This window comes from Typopeltis vanoorti, chromosome 24 (genome assembly GCF_054136105.1).
Source record: "Typopeltis vanoorti isolate ZY-2024b chromosome 24, IOZ_Tvanoo_1.0, whole genome shotgun sequence".
Taxonomy (NCBI): domain Eukaryota; kingdom Metazoa; phylum Arthropoda; class Arachnida; order Uropygi; family Thelyphonidae; genus Typopeltis; species Typopeltis vanoorti.
In genome coordinates this window covers 62,607,138-62,631,519 of record NC_143572.1, presented here as the reverse complement: position 1 = coordinate 62,631,519, position 24,382 = coordinate 62,607,138, and the positions used below count along the sequence as shown (strand labels likewise).

General features: G+C 39.0%; 1 protein-coding gene across 1 annotated transcript; it reads left to right on the top strand.

The window, feature by feature from the left end:
* The first annotated feature begins 343 nt into the window (after window positions 1-343).
* Window positions 344-22,456, top strand: LOC150093292 (acetylcholinesterase-like). Its single transcript, XM_090413863.1, has 4 exons — window positions 344-499; window positions 19,410-20,972; window positions 21,931-22,106; window positions 22,241-22,456. The coding sequence occupies exons 2-4, from the start codon at window positions 19,438-19,440 to the stop codon at window positions 22,264-22,266; spliced, it is 1,737 nt and encodes a 578-aa protein (XP_090269989.1). The 5' UTR covers window positions 344-499; window positions 19,410-19,437; the 3' UTR covers window positions 22,267-22,456.
* The last annotated feature ends 1,926 nt before the right edge of the window (window positions 22,457-24,382 follow it).

The following is a 24,382-nucleotide window of genomic DNA, read 5'->3' as shown; positions in this document are numbered from 1 at the left end:
GTAGAACTCTCAACTTATGACAGTAAATTTATGAATTGCGTTTTTAGGACAACTCACTGAACTGTTTTGAAATGCAAACTCAGAAACATTTATTAAAAAAGAAGTTGTTTGAAACGAAACGTACACACACACAGAAGGTTAGAATGATAATAATATTTGGACCTATTGTTGTTTTGAGCCGGATGGCTATTCGTCTTTTGGAAAAGCACCTAGTGTCACGTGATATGTGAGGTCATACGACTAGTTAATCAGTAGCCAATAGCAACTAAATGAAACTTCCTACATGTAGTTCGGGAAGTTGTTGCAGAAATGCGTCACTTTTACTGGAAAATGTGAAATGCAATACAAACTTCCAAGAATGAAGTCACTTTCCCTCACTTCTAGTAGAAATATAAATCTCATCAAAAAATTATGACATGAAAATATTTGAATTCGTTCTGGAATGGTCACAGAAAGTAAATTATCATTCTGTTTTAAGCGTACCGAAGATATACTGCTAGTAAGTAGAACCTTTTGTTTAGAATACTTTTAAATGTGCAATTGGTTTTGTTGAATATTTTGTTTCCCCTCGTCCGTCGTTATAGTTAAAATATATTTTAACGCTAATCCATCGGAGTCATTCCAGTAATCAGTATTATTGTTAAAATTTTTAAAATAGGATAAACAAATAGTGCATCAACCAAAAACAGTGTAATTCACAAAAAAAAATTAATTAAATTAAAAAATAAAAATAAAAATAAATAAATAAATAAATCAGCTAACGTCTTTTAATCCCTTGTAGGGAGTAGGAGAGGCCTTTATACCCAATCTAGCTTTTGGAGACTGAGTGGGCAGTTCAATAAAAAAAAAATAAATAAATAAAAATAAAATCCTAAAATTTATCCGATAATTTTTAATTAGAGCAATACAATATTGCTACCATTTATACTTTATCCAATTAAGGGACGAGGGTATTGAAACTGTTCCTTAAGTGGCGCTGTGTGCAGCCAACATTCGCATCTTTATCAGCACAAAGAGCCACTACATGTTAACTCGTACAGCCTAGCAGTACGAGTTAACATGTAGTGGCGAGTTTATGAGAACCGTATGACTGTAATAACACTTCACAAGTTAGGAATGCATCCACTTGTTATTTTCAACGCTAAAAGCACTGGGGATTCAGTAGGATGTTTGTGCATCGGATAATAACTGTTATAACGATACAGGAGACGTATCTAACTGTTAAAGAACAGATCTACCGTGCTGCGTCACGCAACAGCTTGTGAGGACTGTCAAGGCACGCCTCCGCCGTGCTGTAACCTGTGGTATGGTCCTTGAGCAACCCTTTCTTTTGCAGGAGGCAGTGGACCTTCCACCCTCTATTGCTTACTGTAACTCTGAAGTCACAAGCCAGTTTTTTCATTATTTTATTGCTACTATAAAGCTATTCCTCTCTGAAGAATGTGACTTGTAAGTTACAGTATGGCTGCTTGGTTGCATGTGTGGGCAATACTAGAGAGTACTTATTTATAGCACTATCTTATGTACAGGATTGATTACACATGTTGTTTCAGTTGTTTAATCCTTGTTTGTTTGTTTGCCATTTTACAGCTTTATTCTTCATGTTTGTAACAAACAAAAATATATAAACTGAAATGTAGCTATAATTCTTCAAAATGACATGAATATTGTCTTAGGAAAGTTATTATTACTGTTTTTATGAATGAAATTAGGTTTGTGACTTTAAAGTATCGCTGGGCACTAACAGAACCATAACCATACTTTATGTTACAAAGTATGGATGTAAAAACATTTTATAGAATAAAGAAAAACGAGCAGGGGCATGTTCAAATAAGACAAATTTCTAGTTATGAATCTGAAGATTCTGTATTGGCTTCAGATAGTGAGGATGGTGAAGTAAGTATTAATATGGGTAACAGTGTTATGCCTATTATTACCCTGAGAGCGATAATGATGGTGATGAAGATGGTGTTGATAGACAACTCAGTGAAAATAAAGATGACTCTATGGACAGCGAAATGAATGATGACAGTTCTGACTGTAAGAAAGTAACCTGCCGCTCTACTCGGCCCATTCAACAATGGAAAGGAAACCTCTCTTGAGATACAAATTCAGATGAAGAAGAAGAAGGGACCTATGATACCAGTCCCCGAAGAAGGCGTTAGAAAAGATGAGCTGAGCTACTGGCCTCAGTTTATTGAAAGAAAGGGGCGCTGCAAGAAACCTGCATGCAATGGTGTACCCAAAGTCAAATTGTCTCAGTCAAAGTGTATGAAGACGTGCTGGAACCTTGAACACCTTGTTTCACAGTAGCAGTGCACCTTCCAACAGGACTCAGTCCCTGCACACAAGGTGAGGACCACACTACAATGGTTGGAGGCGAATGTGCATGACCATATATCACCATCTGATTGGCCATCTAGAAATTCCGATATAAATGACTTCAAATTGTGGTTGGAACTTGAGAGAGTAGCCTGCATGAAACAGCATCCTAGCTTTGGTGGTCTGAAGGTGGATTTGGAGCGAACAGTGACAGTCTCTCCGTTGGATGTTGTGTGTGCCACCATCCATATGTGACCGCAGATAGTTCAGTCGTGCGTGAAGGCTAAAGTGCGACATTCCGAACATTGAGTGCTGCTATATGCACGCTATACAAGTGGATTGAATGTACTGAACGGTAGTAAATGATGTACTGATAGATTAAAGGTTTATGCTCTGTTCAAGTTGTATTTATGGATAAATTAGGTATTTTTCCGTGTTTATTTATTCTCTGAAGAGCTCAGTTGGTACGGACAATGCTCTGTTTTTCGAAAGATTGGAATCCCATCTCGGAAGCCAAACCATTTTATTTATAAAGGTTTGTTAACCGTAGGTGGCAAACAACCAGAGGGGGGTACTGATTCTTTTCCTCCTAGAAAGTTAGATTTTACATCCAGCAAAGGGGCCCGAAGAAATATGGCAAAATATATTTATAGAATAAGACTAATCATCCTACCTATTTATTATTAGTGTGATGAAACCCTTAGGATGTTTGGTCTAAGTTGTAAATGGGAGAGGCGACCTGTTCGGTGTACCTGAAAGAAGAACTAGTTAAAAAGAGATCAACTTGTTCAACTCGTCTAACTTGTTCAGAAAGGTTCGAAGACATGAGACAGTTGGAAATTGAATATTGAGGTCGATTGAAAGATGACATCACTATTGAATTCATGGATAACAGATGATTTAGTTTCAAGAAATGATATAATTTATATATCACCAATATATTATTTGTATTTAGAATATTTTATATATGCAGTAGATTTTGTTTAGTACACTGTAGTTACATTATTATAATTTCGCTACGATCTGGGAAATTGTACACCATATAATAAGCAAACAAAGGTTTTAAATGTGATCAGTAGAACATCATTTCATTTATTTATTTATGTAGCTAAGTGGATGTGGCGTTTGCACACCACGGAGCTTGACCGCACGAAGGAAGACTTCTTGGTTTCAAATCTAGTCGGCGACCAGAGGAAATTTTTCTAAGCCTTTTTTCGACCGGTTCCCGAGTTATTCGATCTCTGGCACTGGCAAGTGGGTTTTTTCTCCCGGAAACTCAAGAAAATTGACCGTAGAACCCACACTATTTTCAGACATTAAATATATTGCGTTAGGGTTAGGGAACACGAGATGGCGGCACTTGTTAAGCCATTTCTCTTCACTGGTTGCCGCTTAATTAGCGATAGACATAGGCCAGCTATCTCTGCTTGGGTACCATTGGAGATTGAACTGCCCGCTCTCCAAAAGTTAGATAGGGCTAAAACGGCCTCGCCTACTCCATATATTGGAGAATAAAAGGCGTTAGCTGATTTATTTATTTATTCATTTTTATGGCAAAAGTAATACAAATCAGGCACAGGTCAATGTACAGTCTAGAAAGCCAATCCAAGGCCTATTCCGTCATCTTGTGGATGTTCTGTAGGCCACCATCGTGAAATTGGCGCCTTCGACAGTCGTTCACAATATGAGTAATCGCCTGAGCCACGGGAGAACAATCACAATAAGGGTAGTATAACAGCCTCCATTTATGTAGTAGGTAGCCACATCTGCCCTGGTTAGTTTTGATCCTGTTGATTGATGACCAAATCTTCCTAGGATGAGCAAAACCAGGCTGTGAAGCACAGGGATCTTCTACTAGGAAGCCGTTTGTTGGGAGATTGTTGGAGCAGTATTCTCTCCACATGTCAGGTATTGATGGCAGGGCAGCTGAAGAGAGTTCGTCGATGGACCATAAAGGCTTTCTAGATTTTAAGCAAAGACTAGGTGGATTTATGAGTCTGGTGCAGGGACAGGATTGGGTTGCTCATTGCTTTATTAAATTCTTTAATCGAGGCTTGTCTTCTCCATATATTTGGCAGAGCAATGTTAGATAGGACAGGCAACCAGGGAAGGGGGGCGATGCTTCTCAATGTCCCACTAATTGTGCTCATGGTAGAGTTTAGCTGGATGTCTATCTATAATGTTAGTGTGAGCACTTCTTTACCAGACTGGGCACAGTATTCTGCTGCAGAGAATGCAAGGGCTAGTGCAGACAACCTTCGGACTTCTGCACCACAATCCCCAGGTTGTTCCAGCAAGCCTTGAAATGATATTGTTTCTCGTTTTAATTTTGTTAGACAGGTTGGTGATGTGCCTTTTATAGGTTAGGCTTCTGTCCAGGCTCATGCCAAGATATTTGGGTGAGGCTCATGTTCTACCATTTTGCCACAGAAAGAAAGGTTGAGGTGTCGATTTGCCTCTGCATTGTTCAGGTGGAAAACCGTAGACACAGTTATTGTTGGATTTGGCTTCAAGTACCACTGCTTAAAGTACTCTTCCAGGATGTTCAGGTCTGTATTCAAGGGACAATGTTGTCGAGGAGTCTGGGCTTGCTTTTTTTCCCCACCAATATGGACCTGGATCTTTCTGTTGGAAAGAATGGATTCGAAAAGCTGGAAAGTTTTTTGTCTTAGAATATTGCCTAGCCTTAGGAGGAGGCCCATGATCCAGACTATGTCATAAGCTGATTTTCGGTCAATGAAAGTGATTCCAGAATTAAGTTTCTTCTGGAAGCCTGCTTCAATCTGTGTTGTCAGGGCCAGGACCTCACAGCAACTTCTTCCCAGCCTGAAGCCAGCTTGTTCAATCGGAAGTGTTCTTTCGATGAGTGGTGAAATTCTTATAAGGAGAATTCTTTCAAAGGGCTTAAAGGTGGAGCAAAGCAAGGAGTTAGGTCATAGATTTTTGACATCATATGATCTTTCCATGGTTTGGGCACAGCACTTATTTTGGCTTCCCACCACAGATTTGGTAGTTTTCCAGTTGTTATAATTTTTAGGAAAAGGGCGGTCAGCAATGTTTCAACTCGTTGGCCGAGATGTTTTAGAAATTCGGGAAGGATACCATCCACTCCTGCAGACTTGACATTCTTGGCGAGTTTTAAGACTTCCTGTACCTCTTCCCAAGATACTATTTTTGTTCAGCCTTGCTATGAGCTCCTTAGCAGCAGTTGGGACTTCAGTTTCTTTATATTTGGCTAAAAGCTCCTCAATTTCCCTACTCCAGTATGGGATGTATTGTTTTCTGTAGCCTCTAGCAAAAGCTTTGGAAACAATTTTGATTAGTTTAACAAATCTGGGATAGCAATTAGGGGTGGGTGGTATTACTGTAATGATTTGTTCGCTTTGTTTCCCAAATATATTCCAGTTGGATCTGCGAAGGTTCAATCTAGCGAGTGGTGTTTCACTGATGACTGGAATTGATGTGCCTGTCTCAATTAGTGTAAAATAATGCTGGCTGTTAGGGAATCTGTTCAGGATGGTTCTGGTTGTTCGCAGAGAATGGTCTTCAGATTCTTGAGAATTTGCACGGATCTAGGGTGAAGGTTCTGTTCCATCTGGCTGAGTGAAGAGTGACTTGCTGTGTGGCATCATAGATCAAACACAGGTTATATGTATCCATCCAGTTGACTAAATTATTACCATCTTGGCTGTTAGAGGAATAGCTCCACATGGTATGATGAGAGTTAAAGTCACCAACATAGATAGCAGAGTTAGGTGGGGCCAGTCCATCTGGTCAGGCCAGGATTGCGATTGTGGTTTGTAGACGTTTTAGATAGTGGTATTTTGAATTTTAATACATGTGGAGTATGATGCTTCAGGCACAGATTGGGTTATATCCTTGAGACCATGCCTGATGTAGTTTGCTAGGCCATGCTTGGGATGGCAGTTATAAGACAAAAGAATTAGGCCTGGTATCTTTAGTCTATTGAGAGCTGTGTCATGCACATCGGTTTCCTGGAGAGCCAAGACGTCAATCGTCTGTCTTTGGCTATTTTGTCTTTCTATGTTTATGGAACAGATCTTCAGAGAGTGTTGTTCAGGAGACTGTAACTTGTTTTTCGAAGCTTATCATTCATCCCTCCAAGCCAGACAAAGACAATTAGAATTATCTGCTAAAGGTGCCCTACTTAGATTGCGGCATACACAAATACATCTTTTGGATGTGCCCACAAAATATTTCTTCTCTTTGGAAAAAATACCAAGCAGCAAACTGCATCTCCACTATTAGACTTCAAGATGGTAGCATCACAGAAGATCCAAGTAAAATCCCTTCTGAAATCCTACAATACTAAACGAATGCATACAGCTCTACAGGAACATCCCTTCACGCCATTCACGAAATACTAAAAGAAACAAAAATAATCTCTGCAACAGATCGGAACACTCAGAAAACAAAATCCCTCTAGATGAACTGAAAACTGCATGCACAACCTTGCCAAAGAACAAATCTTCCTACCTTGGTGGTCTCACAACAGAGTTTTTCGATGTCTTCTGGAATCAACTCGGACCACTTCTCCTTAAAACTGCAAGAAGCCTACCTCAATGGGCTCACACAATCCGTCACGACTTCAGCAGCACGATTGATACCAAAGAAGGGAGACCATAAGGATATCCGAAACTGGAGTCCAGCCTCACTAATCAATACTGCTTGCAAAATCATTTTCAAAGTTATAGCAAAGCGCATAAAGCCAACACTACTGAAGTTATTGGCCAACATCAAACTTATTCTGTTCCAGGAAGATTAATATGTGATAACTTCCACTTAATAAAAGATCTTATCCACATCGCAAACAGCCAAAATGAAAATTAGCACTCATCAGCTTTGATCAGGAGAAGGCTTTCGACAGAGTAGAGCAGGAGTACCTTTATGAAGTTCTAAAGGCATTTGGCTGTGGCCCTCTCATCATTGAAAGTGCAAATGCTATACAGAGATGCACTCTTCTGTTTAAAAATTAACAACAGGCTCACCCGCACTTTGCCACACTCTCGAGGGATCAAGCAAGGATGTCCTCTCTCTCTGGACAATTACACACAATGGCCATAGAACCTTTTTAAAAAGAGTACACGGCACCATAATCTCCAAACGAACCAGCATAATAGAATCACATCTAAATATAAGACTATCAGCATATGCCGATGATGTCACTATAATAATGGTCCGAAATGAAGAAGAAATGACAGTAACCAAGGAAGCACACAGACTATATGCACAAGCCACATGGACAAAATTAAACTCTGCATAAACCACTGGTATGTGGTCAGGCAGATGGAAGGCTAGAACTGATTTTCCTATCGAACGTACCCGGTCAAGTGAAGGACAAACATACTTAGGTGTACACCTTGCAACACCAAAATATATAACACACTGAACTGGACACAGCCCGCACAACTGATTTAATCAGGTGTTATTAAAATGGAACAGCATTCGTTCAATATCTTCACTTAGAGGAAGACTACTAATAGTCAACCAGATGGCTGCGAGTGTGCTATGACATACCGTCAAGGTATTCACACCCCCAGAAGACTTTCTCCACTCTGCAAGCCACTCAGTAAGGAAGGTCAAGGTCTGATTTCCCTTGAAAACAAGATTAGACCCGTCAGGATAATCTTTCTGCTAAAGACACTCCAGTCCAATCATACTTATGTAACCACCTTCGATTACATCATGAAATCATCCATCAGAGGAGTTACAATTTCCACAATCCTCCGAATGGCCAGTTCTGTACCAGCACCTCATAAACTACCTCATTTTTACAGAGATGCTCTACAGTGGTGGAAAAATACAGAATTTCATCACACACTGACAGGATCAACAGAGTCAGCTGTACTAACAGAACCACTGTTTTCGAACAGACATAACAAGTCTCACAACTGGCAAGCCCTTCCTTTTCCCTACATTGAACTGGGTAGGAATAAGAATCACAGGGGACTTCCTGACCCAGACGCTAAAGTGGAAAACACTCACATGCCTACCATTGAAAAACCCAAAATTTGAAAAGCAATATTAAGGATGCAAGCTTCTATTATAAAAGCCTTCCCAGATATCTCTACACCTCAGGGAATCCGTATTCCTTTTAGAAACTGCGGAGAGCCTACCTTTCATCTTGCATCATCTGAAGCTTCACTTCCAATTATTCCCTCCAACTACAAGAAAATATACCACTTCCCATATCAGTGCCTCCAACTTCGCCCTTCTTATATTCATCCTTAACTCTCTCATTTACTAAGCTGCACATGCTACCCAGTTTTCAGTGGGATCTTCCATATAAATCGAGGTGTGCCAAACCAGATTCCGACATACAGTGGAGACTATGGCATAACATCTTGCTAATTCTTACTAAGCTCTACAAATTTCAGCTAAGACAATCGGATCAGTGTCTATTCTGTCTATTATATATATATATATATATATATATATATATATAACCTTGAGAAAACTAAAAGACATCAATCACTGCTAAGATCTGGAACGATTTTTGATGAAAAGATGATGAATAAAAGATAATCTGGAAGGGCCAGGCAGCAATTTCTGGAATAAATATTCAGGAAATCAGAATGCCACAGGTTCGGCCAAATAGTAGAAAATCATTCTTTCTCATGTCGCCAAAGACAAGTAGAAATCCTTTAATTATATGCATAACCGAATAACTAATGCTATAGGTGGCGCGCTACACTACGATTGCGTCACCACCACCAGACGAACTTGGCAGAATAATAATTAGCAACAAGCAAACTAATTTTGTAAATCCTTTCTCTTAGCAGCATCAAATTGAAGTTTTGGTTTTCTGTTTTGTAGCGTACATATTTATTAAATGTTTATATAGCAGATGGCAGAAGGATAGCTAGATGCAAATACTTTGTTAAAGAGGTAACTAATTCATTCATGTTTAAAAGGATGAAAGTAAAGGTAGGGGGATAATTTTTAGCAAATATCAAATAAAGAATTCGTTGCTTCCATAGAGCAATAAAAATACGTTTCACACTTCACATAATCAACAAAAAATAGTGTTAAATACTTCCTTGTATTTATTATCATCGATATTATTTCTCGCTAACCTGAAGCCGGACGTTTTCTGTTTGAGATCGCTACGTACGATCAAAAGATATTTGAGTACGTAATACCACACTGGGCTGCCATTTACTGGCACTTTGGCATAAAGATTTGATTGTAGTAATTAAATATTTTATTTATTAAAATATACCGTGTTTAAAATACGAATTTGTTCTCTCTCTTTCTGTGTAATAATAACTAAAACACTGTTATACATTTAGCAACACGTACAGTTCGTACATCTGACTACTATACACGTTTATTATTTGCTTTTTAAACCAGTAAAGTGACCTTTGCACTGCTGCTCGGCATTGAATGTCATCAGACGATAACAGCTGGTAACAACTTACTGGAATAGCCAGGAAAATGATAATTACGTAGTTTACTTTCAGTGAAGTACAATAAAATCTACTGATTTTTTTTTTAGATTTATGTTATGTATTTGGATGATGCCAAACGTGTTTATTAGAAAATCGTGCACAATCTATACCTCCAAACATTGTCCAATTAAATCGTTTTTGTATTCGATTCGAAAAGCACTTCGTTTGTCCTCGTTTATTTACGTGAAAATGATTATGTAATGCTAAATAATATTGTGTTACAACGCTAATTATTAAACAATGTTCACATTCTAGACCCGATATTTCTTCTAGAACACGGTCGCCATGACTATTTCCACAGAAAGCTGTCTTTTGAATTTCTTTTGGTACGGTGATTTGAGGTGATTCAATTTCTTCGACTGCCTCCTATTTTCATGGTCATAATAGCAAATTCATGTTTCACCACATAATTATGAGTGACACCATTTTCGGGACCAACACTAAACAAATCTTGTTTTTATCGAGAGTTTGTAATCTTGGCTTCACCAAATGCACTGTCTGACCGCAGCATTTAACAGGGATCAAGTCAACAGTACCGTCTCCATATACTGTACTTTGTTTTTTTTCAGATGGGTATGAATTTCTGTCGGACTCGCATCTTCTGCAGTATTCAATTCAATCACCATTCTATACTGTACCGGCATCTGTAACAGCCACCATTTTGAACGACTTGTGTAGTGCCCATGTGACCGATTGTAGCGGCAATCACGGTGGTGGGATTAGAGATTACCAATACCATTATCCTTTGCCTTTAAATGTTTGGATAATTTTGTTTCTATTTTTGAAGGTAATAACTCATAATAACTCGATAGACAGTTTCAGACAGTCTCCCAGCATTAAGACTTCGTAGGATGCTTCTCCCTATCCTACAGGACTTGATAAACCTTTTTCTCTCTCTACAAGAGTGATTCCACCATATCTTCGTGCGTCAAGAACTATTTTAATTCATTCCCAAGAAAGAAACCTCTACAGATGCTTCCGACTATAGGCCTATTACTATAACACCAGTGATTCTTCGACTTTTCCATAAGATATTGGTCAGACGACTACAGAAATATGTACAGCACGAATACCGGCAGAGATCCTTTATCCCTTTGGATGGATGTAGGGAGAACTTCTATCTCCTTTCCTCTCTTGTTTCAGATTCCCGATGCCGCCTTAAACCTCTATGCATGGTATCCTTGGACCTCCAAAAAGCCTTTGATAACGTCTCCCTTCCTGCTATCCTTGGAGCGCTATCTGTTGCCGGATGTCCGAACCCTTTCTTACCCACGGTGTGGGGTGTTCGTCAAGACGTGCATCTATCTTCGATTGCATCATACACGAGTTTGTTCGCTCTCTTCTTAACCATATTGGTTACTCTCTAGATGCCTCTTTCTTCAAGGCCTTTGCTGACGACCTTATTATCGTAGCCTCCACAAAGATAGCTTTGCAGGAACTCCTTGACCGGGCAATTGACTACTTTCATATTAGAGGCCTGAACATTAATGTTGAGAAGTCCTGTTCATTAGCTCTTGTCCCTTCAGGTCACGACAGAGGAGTGGAGATATATTGGTGTTATGTTCACTTCAGAGTCCGGGCTTACCGTTTGGAGGCCAGCTCCAACGATAAGCCCATTAGAAGCCGCTTAAGCCCCAGCAAAGCCTCTTTATTCAGTCCTATTATCTCCTACCTCGATTTCACCACAAGTTGGTTCTTGGTAGGATATATGACTCATTTGTCTCAGTACTGTCCCGAATGGATAAGGTTGTTCGTGTTGCTGTTAGACCATGGCTGTGATTACCGCCAGACACTCCAGTAGCATATTTCCCTGCTCGGGTGAAAGACGGCGAGCTCGGGGTCCCATCACTAAAGTACAGCTTCGTCCTCTCCTAAGAGATGAGTATAAGAGATGGGCGTCTTTGCTTTACAGTTCTGTAGATGGCGGCTCCTTAGAAGAGTCACACTTGGTATCCATAACATCAATGGGTACGTCACGGGACTGGATTACCTCCAGGTTATTGATTTAATAAGGACTAGAATAAAAGCCTTGCCCACTAGGGCCCGCACAGCCCGATGGGGCAGTGAAGACATTAGCTGTAGGGCTAGCTGCCGTTACAGCTAGGCTTTGTCTCATATTTCCCAATTCTGTTTCCGGACACATGGTGTCCGTGTGCAGAGACATGATGCTGTGGTCTCCATTTTGGCTAACTGTTTTAATAACAAAGGTTGGGAGACCACAGTTGAATCACACTAAAGAACAACTTCTGGAGTTAGAAAGCCAGATATAATAACGAGGAAAGATGGTGGTGTTTGGGTGATTGATGATCAGGTAGTGGGTACTGGGCACTCGCTAACCTGTTGAGTTTAAAGTCGCTTTCTGCATTGCCTCATAATTAAAGCGTAAGACGATCTTTAGATACTTTGTATCTTGGTTGAGATGCTTCAGTTTTAGATAGGAAAGATTTTGTTGGCATACGCTTATAAAAGAGATCAGTTTTGTCGACGTTGAATATTTGCCGATCGTCATAATCACCCCCTGAATTATTCTTTGCAATTCTTCATGAAATATGGCTGCAGAATCTTTATCAGCACTAGCAGATTCCCGAGTTATTCTTACGTTAGGAAGTTCATCTCGATTTTAAAACAGTCAAACCATCCTAAACTCACAGTAAAGCTTTCACATTCCTCTTGATATTTGGTCTCTTTCAATGAGGTAAAAATACTGAGGGCTTTGCGTGAATATTCCTTGTACTAAGATGTATTGTTTTTTGGTTATAATTCTCAATCCAGAGTGATAGAAGACGTTTCATCTAGCTGCAGATTGAAGAGAAAAAAATTTCTCGTGATGTTAAATTTCGCATGTTGCAAAAATTCGAGTTAACTGATTAATCACTCAGTTCTGTGGTCCTTGACAATCGAGTTAAGGACCACAGAACAGCGAGTGGAGGACAATGTGCGCGACAACACATCACCATCTGATTGGTTCTCTAGAAGTCCTGGTCTGAATAAAGTGGACTTCAAATTGTGGTCGGAGCTTGAGAGATTAGCCTGCAAGAAAGAAGCGCATCGCCAGGCTAAAGGTGGATTTGGAGCGAGCAATGACAGCGTTTCCGTTGGATGTTGTTTGTGCCACCATCGATATATGGCGATTTCGGGTGTGTGTGTGTGAAGGCTTAAGGAGGCATTTTGATCATTGAGTGCTGTTCTATGCACGTTATACACGTGGTTTGAATGCGCTGAAATCCGTAAATGATAGATTAAAGGTTTATGTGCTGCTTAAGTTTTAACAGTATTTATGGCTGGGCTTAGTATTTTTCCGAGTTAATCAGTTGTTTGAGGACCTCAGATAAGGACGATGACCTCTTTTAGAAAGCTTAGGATTGAAATATGATCCCATATCAAAAACAAAGCCCTTTAATTTGTAAAGATTTGTTAACCGTAGGTGGCAAACAACCTCAGTGTGTGTGTGGGGTTCTTTTCCTCTTGGAAAGTTAGATTTTCCACCCAGCAAACTAGCCAAAAGAACATATGTGAAAATGCATTTATAGCATAAGACTAACCGTCCTACCTATTTTAATTAGTGTGATGAAACCCTTACGAAATTTGTTAGATCGTGAGCCCCAGGCCCTTGCAGTTGAATGACGACATTGTTCGTATCAGCACATTCATGCAGGCAGGATACAAACTGTATCCTGTACTTGCCCAAGAGGAAGGAAGTAGACGAAAAATCACTCTTACTTTCGGTTTGCCTTCTGCTGGACACGCAACGAGTCGTTACGTGTACTTTTATACAGAAACGAAAGTCATGTTGGGAAGGTAAACAAACACCTTTTTGCTTTCTGGTTGTGAAGTTAAGACGAATTTTAATCTTTGTGTAAAGGTGTTCGTATTCTATAAGACAGTTCCCTGGGAGTAGCTCTCTTTACTCGTTTCCAGGTGAGACGAATTACCACCAGACGTGGAACACATGCCAAACATATCTAACTGTGAATATGCTAATAAAATATGTTATTCTTATTAATATACTTTGATATCTTTATGGCTCTTTTTATTTCTACTTTTGACATATTGCAAAAGCAGTTCCCATTCCCGGATTTGTAAAGTTAACTCTTTCGCATTATGTACGAGGGTGGTGCGAAAGGTTCTCGTCCTCAAACATAAATGTCAACACTATCAGCGATATTTTGTTTTTCTATGTTGGTGCACCTGTCATTAGCATCCGTGTGAAATTGCAGGTCATTCTATCAAGTAGTTTGTTTTATACAGCTGTCGGAAGCGAAAGTGTTGTCTGTATCTCTTGTAATGGATAAAATTGAGCATCGTGCGGTTATAAAAGTCTTTGGAAAAGAAGATTTAACGCCAAAAGAAATTCATTCCAAGTTCAAACGTTTATGGGCACTCTTCTCCTTCGTTTTCGACAATTAAGAAACGGGCTGCCGAGTTCAAACTTGGTCGTTCCAGCCTTCAAGATGATCCAGGTGAAGGACGTCCAAAGTGTATAACAACACCAGAAATCATTGATGAAGTGCAAGATAGGATATTGGATGACCGGATTTATATGATATTGGATTTCACTCACAAAGTGGGTGAAATTGTGAGACTGTAGGCATTTCAAAAGAACTTGTGTGATTCATTTTGAAGAATTGCAAACGAAAACGTTTTGCGCAAGATGGGTGCCGCGCAGATCAATAACGCACTCGCATGAAAATCTCGCAACAGCACTTCGAGCGTTTCAATAAGAATAAAACTGATTTTGCGCGTCGCTTTATTGCTATGGATGAGACTTGCAGTCACCATTACACCAGAATCCAAACAGCAGTGAAAACAGTGGACAGAAGCGGGTTGTTCAGCGCCAAAGAAGACAAAGTCAGTTCCATCAGCAGGAAAGGTCATGGCATCGGTGTTTAGGGATGCTAAATGCATTTTGTTTATTAATTATCTTTAAATGGGTAAAACAATAACCGGGGAATATTATTCCAATCTTTTAACCAGAGTAGAAAAAATTCGTGAAAAAAGACCCAGTTTGTAGATGGAAAAAAATCATCTTTCATGAGGACAATGCTCCTGCCCACAATGGTTTTTTTGGTAATAGGAAAATTAAGGGATCTCCACTATGAATTGTTGGAACATGCACCGTATTTCCCAGATTTGGCTCCCTCTGACTTCTATTTTTTCCCAAAACTGGTCAGCGTTTTTCGTTTTTCTTCGAATCAAGATGTGATTGCAGCTGTAGAGGGGGTATTTTGCAGATCTTACTGAGAACCACTACAGGGACGGTATAATGGCGCTGGAGCATGGCTGGAATAAATGTATTAGTCTTAAGGAAGATTATGTTGAAAAATAAAGATAATTTTGAAATTATAAATTTTTTTTTTCATTGTTAGGCCGAGAACTTTTCAGACACCGGCGTATATACCCGCACACACACACACACACACAAAAAAAAAGAGTGAAATGAGTCACTGAGTTTAGCGGAAACGCATATACTATACGTACTTGCTCCCACATATAGAATATAGCTTTGTTTATCTAACTATAAAAAGACAAATCAAATACAACTGTTGTTGTTCCTGTCATTTTTCGTAAAATATTTCATTATTTTATAAGGAAATAAAATAATGAAATTCTTATTTTATCATAAATAGATAAAATAAGAATGTTTCATATCGCGATCTGAGATTTAAAAAAAAATTCGAACAAAATGATGTGAGGGTATAAAATGAATAAAGTCCAATTAATTGATTACTCAGAAATATTGCATCACCATGGAAAACAAACATGCTCATTCTATTACGCTAGCACGATTGAATAGCATCTCAACTCCCCCCCCCCCAAAAAAAAAATCTATATCGACTAGAACTCGAAAGTGAGATTTAATATGTTTGCATAGCAAATGCTTTTCTATGTCACAGTGCTTATCAGAGGCCTGAAGTGGCAAGAAAGGGAGCCATATTTTGTCTCCAGGATGTTTCCCTGGAGAGGAAATGTGGTTTCTTTTCAAACCTGATCAAGTCCTTAGCAATATTAAATATACGATAGGCTATTATTCTTTTGTGGGGAGGTATTGCCATAAAAAAAGGCGAAAGTGGATTATTTGGCTGTAGATGAATTCTGCTAAGCACTAATCATCATTTTTATAAACCATCCTTAGATTTAATGTAAATCTTGTCTGCAAATCGAACGCCACGTTTTATATGCATGCAGCAAAGCACGCATGCATTTCTTAATTAATTTACTGTCTGTCTGTCGTACGAATATGACATTTCTGTTGGGCTGGGCAAATTTCCATGATATTTCGAATTTTTGCCAAAATTTATTGGGTCTTCTGAATTTTGGTTTAAATAGGACTGGTCTCTATTATTAGCCAATCACAGAATAGCTGATCCAAAACTAACCACGATTTTAACTGGTATCCGAGGAGGAGAGTGGGGTAAACATTATTATGATTATTATTATTTTTTTTTTGTAATTGAATTTAAAATAAATATATTATTTCCCTGCCCTTCGCAAAATACACGTGAAATAAACAATTTCTAGTACGATATGAGTATTATTCTATACGGAAAATGTTCACCCAATATAGCTGCAGGCTTTTAATGAGGCTGTGTTGTTGAGCTTTTCATTGTAGAACTTTTATGCTGTCTTTATCAAGGGCAGTGTTAAAAGACTATTACACTGCCCCAAGCAGAACTAGGTTATCTGCAAAAAGCAGACGTCCAATGCTACATCTTCCAATTCTAACACACTCACTGCCTCGGCTGTGCCTATCAATCCAGTCCATAAATATTATGAAAAGGAGGGGTGACAGAACACACTCTTGGTGGAGGCCAACGGAGACTGTTAAATGTTCAGACTTTGTGCTGTTTACCCTGACACAAAACCCTGGGCATTCATACAGGGACTTGATGGCAGCTAATAGTTGGCCATCCACTCCATACTCCTGTACTACTTGCAAAGCTTATCCAGAGGAACCCGGTCATATGCCTTCTCCAAGTCCACAAAACAAGTGTAGACATTCTTGACATATTCCCAAGATTTCTCAAAGACTTGCCTTAGAGTGAAGATTTGGTCAGTTTGCTTCTACCAGGACGAAAGCCACATTGTTCTTCCTGGAACTTTGACTCAACTATGCTACTGCACCGTCTTTCCAAGCACTTAGCATACACTTTCCCGGGCAGGCTGAGCAGAGATTTGCCACGATAATTACTGCAATCCTTCTGGTCTCCCTTCTTGAAGACTAGTATTATTATGCCTGTCTGCCATTGCTTTGGTGCTCGCCCAGATATCCAAGCAGCCTGACACACTCGAGTCAGCCAGAGAACACCGTCTCGATTTAAGGCTTTTAGCATTTCGGGCCAAATTTCATCATCGCCAGCAGCCTTGCCCGATTTTAGCAATTTTATTGCTAAATGGACCTCTTCTGCTGTGAGACTAGTCATTGCCCCGATCTGCACCTCTTGGATGTCCACAACTGCTGGGCCACCCGGGTTAAAAAGGCTCTCAAAGTATTCCCTCCATCTGTGGAGGATATCCTTCTCGGTTGTTAAAAGTGCGCCATCAGAGGCCTTAATTGCCTTTGGTGTCACGATTTCCTCCCTCGAAGGCGGCGGATGGTCTGCCAGAATACTTTGTTTGAATTTGCATAGGATGAGTCTAATCCTTCTCCAAAGGATTCCCAAGCCTTCTGCTTTGCTGTCTTTACTGCCTCAGCAGCAGCTTTGCGTGCCTCGGCATACCACAAACGCATCTCAGGCGACCTGACCCTAAGTCATGTTAGGTAGGACTCCTTTTTTTCCAGGATGGTTTTTTTGGACTTCTCGATTCCACCAAGGTGTCATTTTCTCACTGCCCGTTGCCACGCTGAGCCGCTTTCTGCAACAGCATGAGAGTGCGGAGGCAGTGACAGCTGTTCTGAACAGCTTCCACTCCTCCTCAACATCTGCAGTACACTTGGGAATCTCTTTGAACCTGGAGGAAATGTCATCTGCAAAATTCTTCCTCACAGCCTCATTTTCCAATGCCTCCCATTTCACGCGGTATAGCTGCTTAGGCCTACCAGCGTTGATTGTAGCATCTGGTTTCTCAACCCGTAGAGTGCACACAACAAGGTGGTGGTCAGTTGACAGTTCTGCCCCTCTTCTCACACGAACGTCCAACACTGAGGAAAATAGGTCTGCTAAGACTATAAATAAGTCAATCAGAGACCTTTGTTCTAGTGTATCCCTGTACCAGGTATACTTATGGACTTCTCGGTGCTGGAAGAAGGTATTCATTATGGACAAGCTGTTAGTAGAGCAGGAGTCCAATAATTTCAACCCATTCGCGTTAAGGTCAGGGGCGCCGTTCTTCCCAACCACACCCCTCCATGTCTGGTCATCTGTTCCAACATGTGCATTGAAGTCACCCATTTGCAGGACTGATTCCAAGTAAACACCTCCCCAAACGGGTAGCAGGCCCATTGATGGAGTTTCCTCTAGCAGATTGCTGTCTAAGGGAGACTGTAACATATTGTTCGAACGGATTCCTATGCCTAAAACCCGAACGCGTCCCTTGGTAACCCGCGCGACGGACGATGCGGTATGAACATTTTTTGATGGCCTGATCATGTTCCAGTGTTTGATAATGTCCTGTTAGCACAACTCGAAATGACACAGCAAAATAGGAAAGATTCCCATCGAATACTCTAATAGCATTCGGGGGAAGGAGCAAGAAGAGAAGAAAGAAAGAAACAAGGGAGGAAGAGGAGGGACCAGTCTAGAGATAATATACTGTAACAGATGTATATTACATGAAGTAAGGCATGGTACCTCGGGTTCGCCACGCCCGTACTCACTAAAGTGAGCCCCTGATTTTATTATTTTATTTTTTTAAACAAAATGGCGATATTCTGCTTTTATTGCGATATTTATTTGATTATTTTACGGCTTCAGTTTTTATTGATGGAGCGATTTTCTCTTTATCTGTTTGTAATAAGGCACGTGCTGCACGCAGTTCTTTTGAAATTGTCGTCTGTTACTGCTCGTAGAATAGATTGGTTAGGACTGTCACGTGATGCAGCGATTTCATGATTTGACATTTGAAAAAAACTGGTGTTAATTTTTCATTTTTCATTTTCATTATATTTAACGTCTGCAATACTCGACAAGATTTCATAATTTTCTGGCCATTAGTTAATGTGAGGTTTAGTCATTACGGACTTTTGATAGAAACGAGTATCGAAAACACATTAATACACCAACTAAAATGCTTATCGTTTCCAAATGAGATTTGATAAAACACAAAAATGATTACGATATGAAAATTGGTTTCTAAATCCATTCCACATATCAAGCTATATAAATTATCCGAGCATACTTGATGGATAGAAAGACTCAAGACGATAAAAAAAATAATAATTCATAACAAAAAGCTTATTGAATTTGTATTCTGCCCCCTACTCAGACTAAACGTTTATTAAAAATAATAAAAATTAAAAAATAATAAGCAATTTTAAAATGATAAAAAAGTTATTGTTTTCTTAATTATAAAAATAGTATTTATAAAAATTAATATATTTGATGTTATCAATATATAACGTTTTTCTCAAAAAATTGAAAACTATATATATATATATATATATTATTTTTTTTTCAGATAATTCTTCTTAATCCAAGAAAAAGATATGAAGGAGGTCAAAAGTGTTTTCAGCTTATGTGTCACCAAGATGCTTCTGGTGACAGTACTCATGGGTATATTCAACCAATCAGTAGATGGAATGATGATCAGAGATGCACCTCTATATGAGGAAGACCCTATTGTACAGACTACTAAGGGACCAGTTAGAGGCCGGACTATGGAAGCATTCGATGGGAAATTCGTGAACGTCTTCTTTGGAATACCCTATGGTAGGGAGACCACAGGAGTTAATCGTTTTCGTTCTTCTCAATCGCCAGATCCATGGACCGAAGTCCTAAATGTTACCGAAAAACCACCAGCATGTTTTCAGAAGCGAAATGCTTCACGGTATGCAAAAAAGTTTTCAAAAACGGAAAACTGTCTAACGCTAAATGTGTGGACACCGCGTCCTTGCCCAAAAGAAGCAGTACTATCAGTCATGGTATTCTTCCATGGCGGATCATTTCGTTCTGGATCATCAAGCTTCTCTATCTATGACGCTCAGGGTTTGGCATCAGAAGGTGATGTGATTGTAGTGACAGTGAATTATCGTTTGGCATCCTTAGGATTTCTTTATCTTGGAATTGAAGGAGCCCCTGGAAATGCAGCTTTGTTTGATCAGCTGCTAGCAATTCAGTGGGTTAAAGATAACATCCAGTACTTCGGTGGGAACCCAGACAGCATCACTTTATTTGGTTCGAGTGCTGGTTCAGCGTGCGTGACTTACCATCTGATGTCTCCTCTCAGTAAAAACCTCTTCCAGCGTGCCATACTGCACAGTGGTACACCACTTGCCCCATGGGGTTTTCTCGATGAAGAAAGAGCAATCAACAAATCACTCACGCTGGCTGAAGCTGTCGGTTGTCCTCATGATCGTAATAACAGAGAAGCTGTTCTGGAGTGTCTCCAGAGCGCAGATGCCCAAGAACTGATGGACAAACAAAACGTTGTAGAAGGAATAATGGAACCTGGATTCGTTCCGGTGGTTGATGGAACTCTAGTTGTGGAAAGTCCACATGATTCGCTTCGGAAGGGGAACTTTAAAAGAACAAGCATCATGCTGGGTAATGTGATTCAAGAGGGAGCGATTTTTGTACATGTTTATTTCCCTGTTATTTTACCATTGGTTGATGATGTGAATATCACCAGCGAACAGTTTCTGTATATGGTGAGGCAGTTAGATCCCTACAAAGATGAAGTCTCCACTCTCTCCATTGCTTTCATGTACAGCAAGTTGCCAGGCATGAGATACCTTAACGAGAATGTTGATGGCATCGATCAGTTAATGGGAGATTATTACTACATGTGTGATGCTAACGAGGCGGCTGATGGCTTTTCCAAAGCTGGGAACAACGTCTATAAATACGTGTTTGCTCACAGGTCTGCAATTAGTCCATGGCCTCGTTGGATTACAGCTCTCCGAGAAAGTGAACTTTCTTTTTCTTTTGGAAGAGCTCTCAACAGGACTGCGGGCTATCAGGACGATGATATTCAATTAAGTAAACGCATGATTCAGTTCTGGACTAATTTTGCCAAAACTGGGTAAGTAATCTAGAACTTCTTTTTAATTTTTAAAATAAAGTACAATCGAAATATCATTTCTGAAATTCTGTCGTAAGAAAGAGTTGCTAAGAATTGCGATTTTCTTCCCTATGCATATACTGTATACCAATCGCATATCACATTAAGAATTTAATGTTTTTATTAGCAATAAAAGTTGTAATTTTATTTCCGTAAGCCTTTTTTAAAACATAAATAAAAATACATTCCGGCGTGAATTATTTAGATTTTTTTGAAATGAATTAATACAGGAATTTGTATTATTACATTATTTATTTACTACTTCCTGTAATGCTAATCAGTTTTGTAAATTTGCATATCAACCTTTTTCGATATTATAAACAAACAACATTCCTCATATTGCTGTTCGTTGCTATGGTAACCAACTATCCGGGTAATGAAAATGGTGAAATATTTTAGTTTCTTTTACTACATTAGAAACAATTATGTATTAAAAATGGGGTTTTTGATTAAAGTAATTTTCATTCCGTCACTTGTTCCAAAATAATAATAATCCTTGTTCTTACCGGAGGTACCAAACGTTTTCTCGTCAGCAGTCAATCTCCCAGCAACCTCCTCGGTGCGCATGCGCACTTGTTCCACTAATCGACAAGTAAGCAAATAATGGCTGACACGTATCATTTATCGAAAAGAGAATGTCTTTACGATGAACGTGAAATATCACAGTACACTTATCATTTATGAATTATAATCCAAAAATATTGAAATTATTGCAACTATCGGAATCTAATAAGTATAATCAATCGCATATACTCTGCATCTTTTTTTTTTTTCTTTAACAGAATTTTTCATCGGACACATCGCAAATACCGATCATGCGTGATTACGTTACGATAGAGAAGCTAATAAAATTCTAATATCCAAGAGCAAATTGTATAAATATTCCTAATAATAAATCATATCTTATTTGTCTTTACAGAGATCCAAACCTTCCTTCAGAACAAGGACAAGACGTCACGCCGAATTGGCCAGTTTATTCCGAAGACCGCAAGGAATACCTGACACTCAACAACAACTTCGAAGTGGGAATTGGTCCGCGCATCAAACCTTGCAGTTTCTGGCGCGACTATCTACCTACGCTGATGAATATAACGCGTAAGTTTCCTTGCTGTTAAATGCATTTCGTGAAGATAATAGACAAAGTATGTAAGATTTGGATTGCACTTTTACTAACAAACTAAATGAATGCTAACTTCCTTTTTTATTAATTTCTATTTTATTTTATTCAGGAGGTGGTGGAGTAATGAACGCCTGAACAAGTTTCACGTGAATTTTGAATGATGGGAACATGTTGTGATGTGGCGCCATCTAGGTTTCGATGTAAAACACGAGTTGGAATATTTTTTATACCATTAATATTTCTTAATTAGTCTCATTAACTGAAGAAAAACAGGAAGAAAGTTGTAACTAGCTTCATTTATTTTTCTTATGCTAGTCACAATAAAGGCATCCTAACAATAACTAGACTTCGATTTTATTTCACCTTTTTTTTTTTTTTTTTCATATCACAAAAATAGCATTGTAATTATAATTAATGAAAAATAGCCTGAAATTCATGCGTTCTAGTAATCTTAAAATTTAATTTTCGGAAAAGGATATATGAATTTGCCTCTCGTTTGTGACATTTCATATCAACTGTCATTTATAAATAAATAACAGTCATTTTTTATATAATATTTCTAAATACTACAGACTTTGACATATACAGGGTGTTCGGGATAAATTTGACAGTTTCGTAAGGAAAAAGAAAATCTTCTTTGTATCTATTAAATTTAATGAATTGACAAAAAAACATTACAGGCAGAGTTAATTACAATACTATCAACAAGATTTACTCAAAATAACCACCATTAGCATCGATCACAGCTTCAATTCTGCTTCGGAACCTCGAACAAGCTGATGCTACAGTCTCCCTGGGAAGGGCCGCAAAAACTGTTTTAATTTTATCCATTAACTGGGCTTTTGTATTACTGGAAGTGCGATTGGTGTCTTTTTCAACTGCGCCCCATACAAAATAATCCATGGGGTTAAGGTCTGGGGAGTTTGGAGGCCAAACATTTGGACTGGTGAAGTCGTAGAAATTTTCAGACAACCATTTTTGACTTTTCCCAGAGGTGTGGCAAGGGGCCGAATCCTGCTGCCATACATACGGCCTACCATTGGCTACCCTTGTTATCCAGGGCTTGACTACAGTTAGCAACTCCACGAACAAAGCCCGAATTCCAATGCCATGGTTCTTCAACACCTGTTCCTGCAGATTTGCGAGGAATTCTGCTGTACGAACGCAATCAGATCGTCTGCTAGGGATCTTTCTTCTTGCTACATCCTCGTAGTCACCATTGCAAGTCTCTAGTTCATGCCTGATTGTTTTTACTGTATTCAGGGAGCATTGGGCAGCAGTCGTAATATCCTTATTTTGATGGCGGGCACGAATCATCATGATACAAGTTATTCTCTTCCATGATTCAGGTGGGTTCCAGCTATCCATCCTTTCTGACATCTTGTATATGAATGAAGAAGGGTCCAAACTTTTAAATGAAGAGAAGTGTGTGTTAATACATGTAACTTACGGAAAAATATAATTAATTATAAATATGTCAAATTTATCCCGAACACCCTGTATATATATATATATATATACAATGCTCCTGACATTAGTCCAAGTTTTGGGTCTTCAAATGTGGGCTAAAGCAGTCCCAAACAGAACTTCAACATAGCGCATCCGGCTGTATCTGTAAAAATCCCCATAAAGACAAATTAGACTTTTGAAGAACTATATACAGTATACAGCCTATGTCAAACTAGTCAGTAAAACTGTCTGATTTGTCGACGAAGTCACTGGATGCCACTTCTGTCTCAAGCATCCACGATCCATTGTAACATCAACCTACGACAAGGCCGACGTCCTGGAAATCAGTGTGTTAGTCGAACTCGTGTGCCTAAGAGTAGCATACTTCTAGTCATTCAACAGAATGTTCAGATGTGGGGTGCTTTTCTTAAATCATATCTGAAATCAACTCCAGAATGATTTAAAAATTCGTTAATAGTTTGAATACCAGAAAATCGTCTGCTCTACAAGATATCTAACAATTAGCGCTTCAGAATAATCACTCAGTGAATATCGTTCGCATATTGCACTGACATCTATCGATCATCATTGGAACAAAGGAGTATACTTCCAAAGGAGATAATGTAAGTCAGCAAGTTATCGTCTTGTTCCCTTATTTCAATCCACTCGAATACAGTGGAGTAATCATTTATGCCGACTTCTTCACTACGTGGAAGTCTAGTCATTAATCGGCAATATAGATTCTGATATTTTCGTTCGAAAGAACGATAATAATAGAATTATTATATTGTTTATTTAATTT

Bases quoted from the DNA above. Each gene is read 5' to 3' on its own strand.
- LOC150093292 (XM_090413863.1), top strand. From the start codon at position 19,438: ATGAAGGAGGTCAAAAGTGTTTTCAGCTTATGTGTCACCAAGATGCTT. The intron at 20,973-21,930 runs GTAAGTAATCTA...TTGTCTTTACAG, and splicing joins ACTAATTTTGCCAAAACTGG to AGATCCAAACCTTCCTTCAG. The intron at 22,107-22,240 runs GTAAGTTTCCTT...TATTTTATTCAG, and splicing joins TACGCTGATGAATATAACGC to GAGGTGGTGGAGTAATGAAC.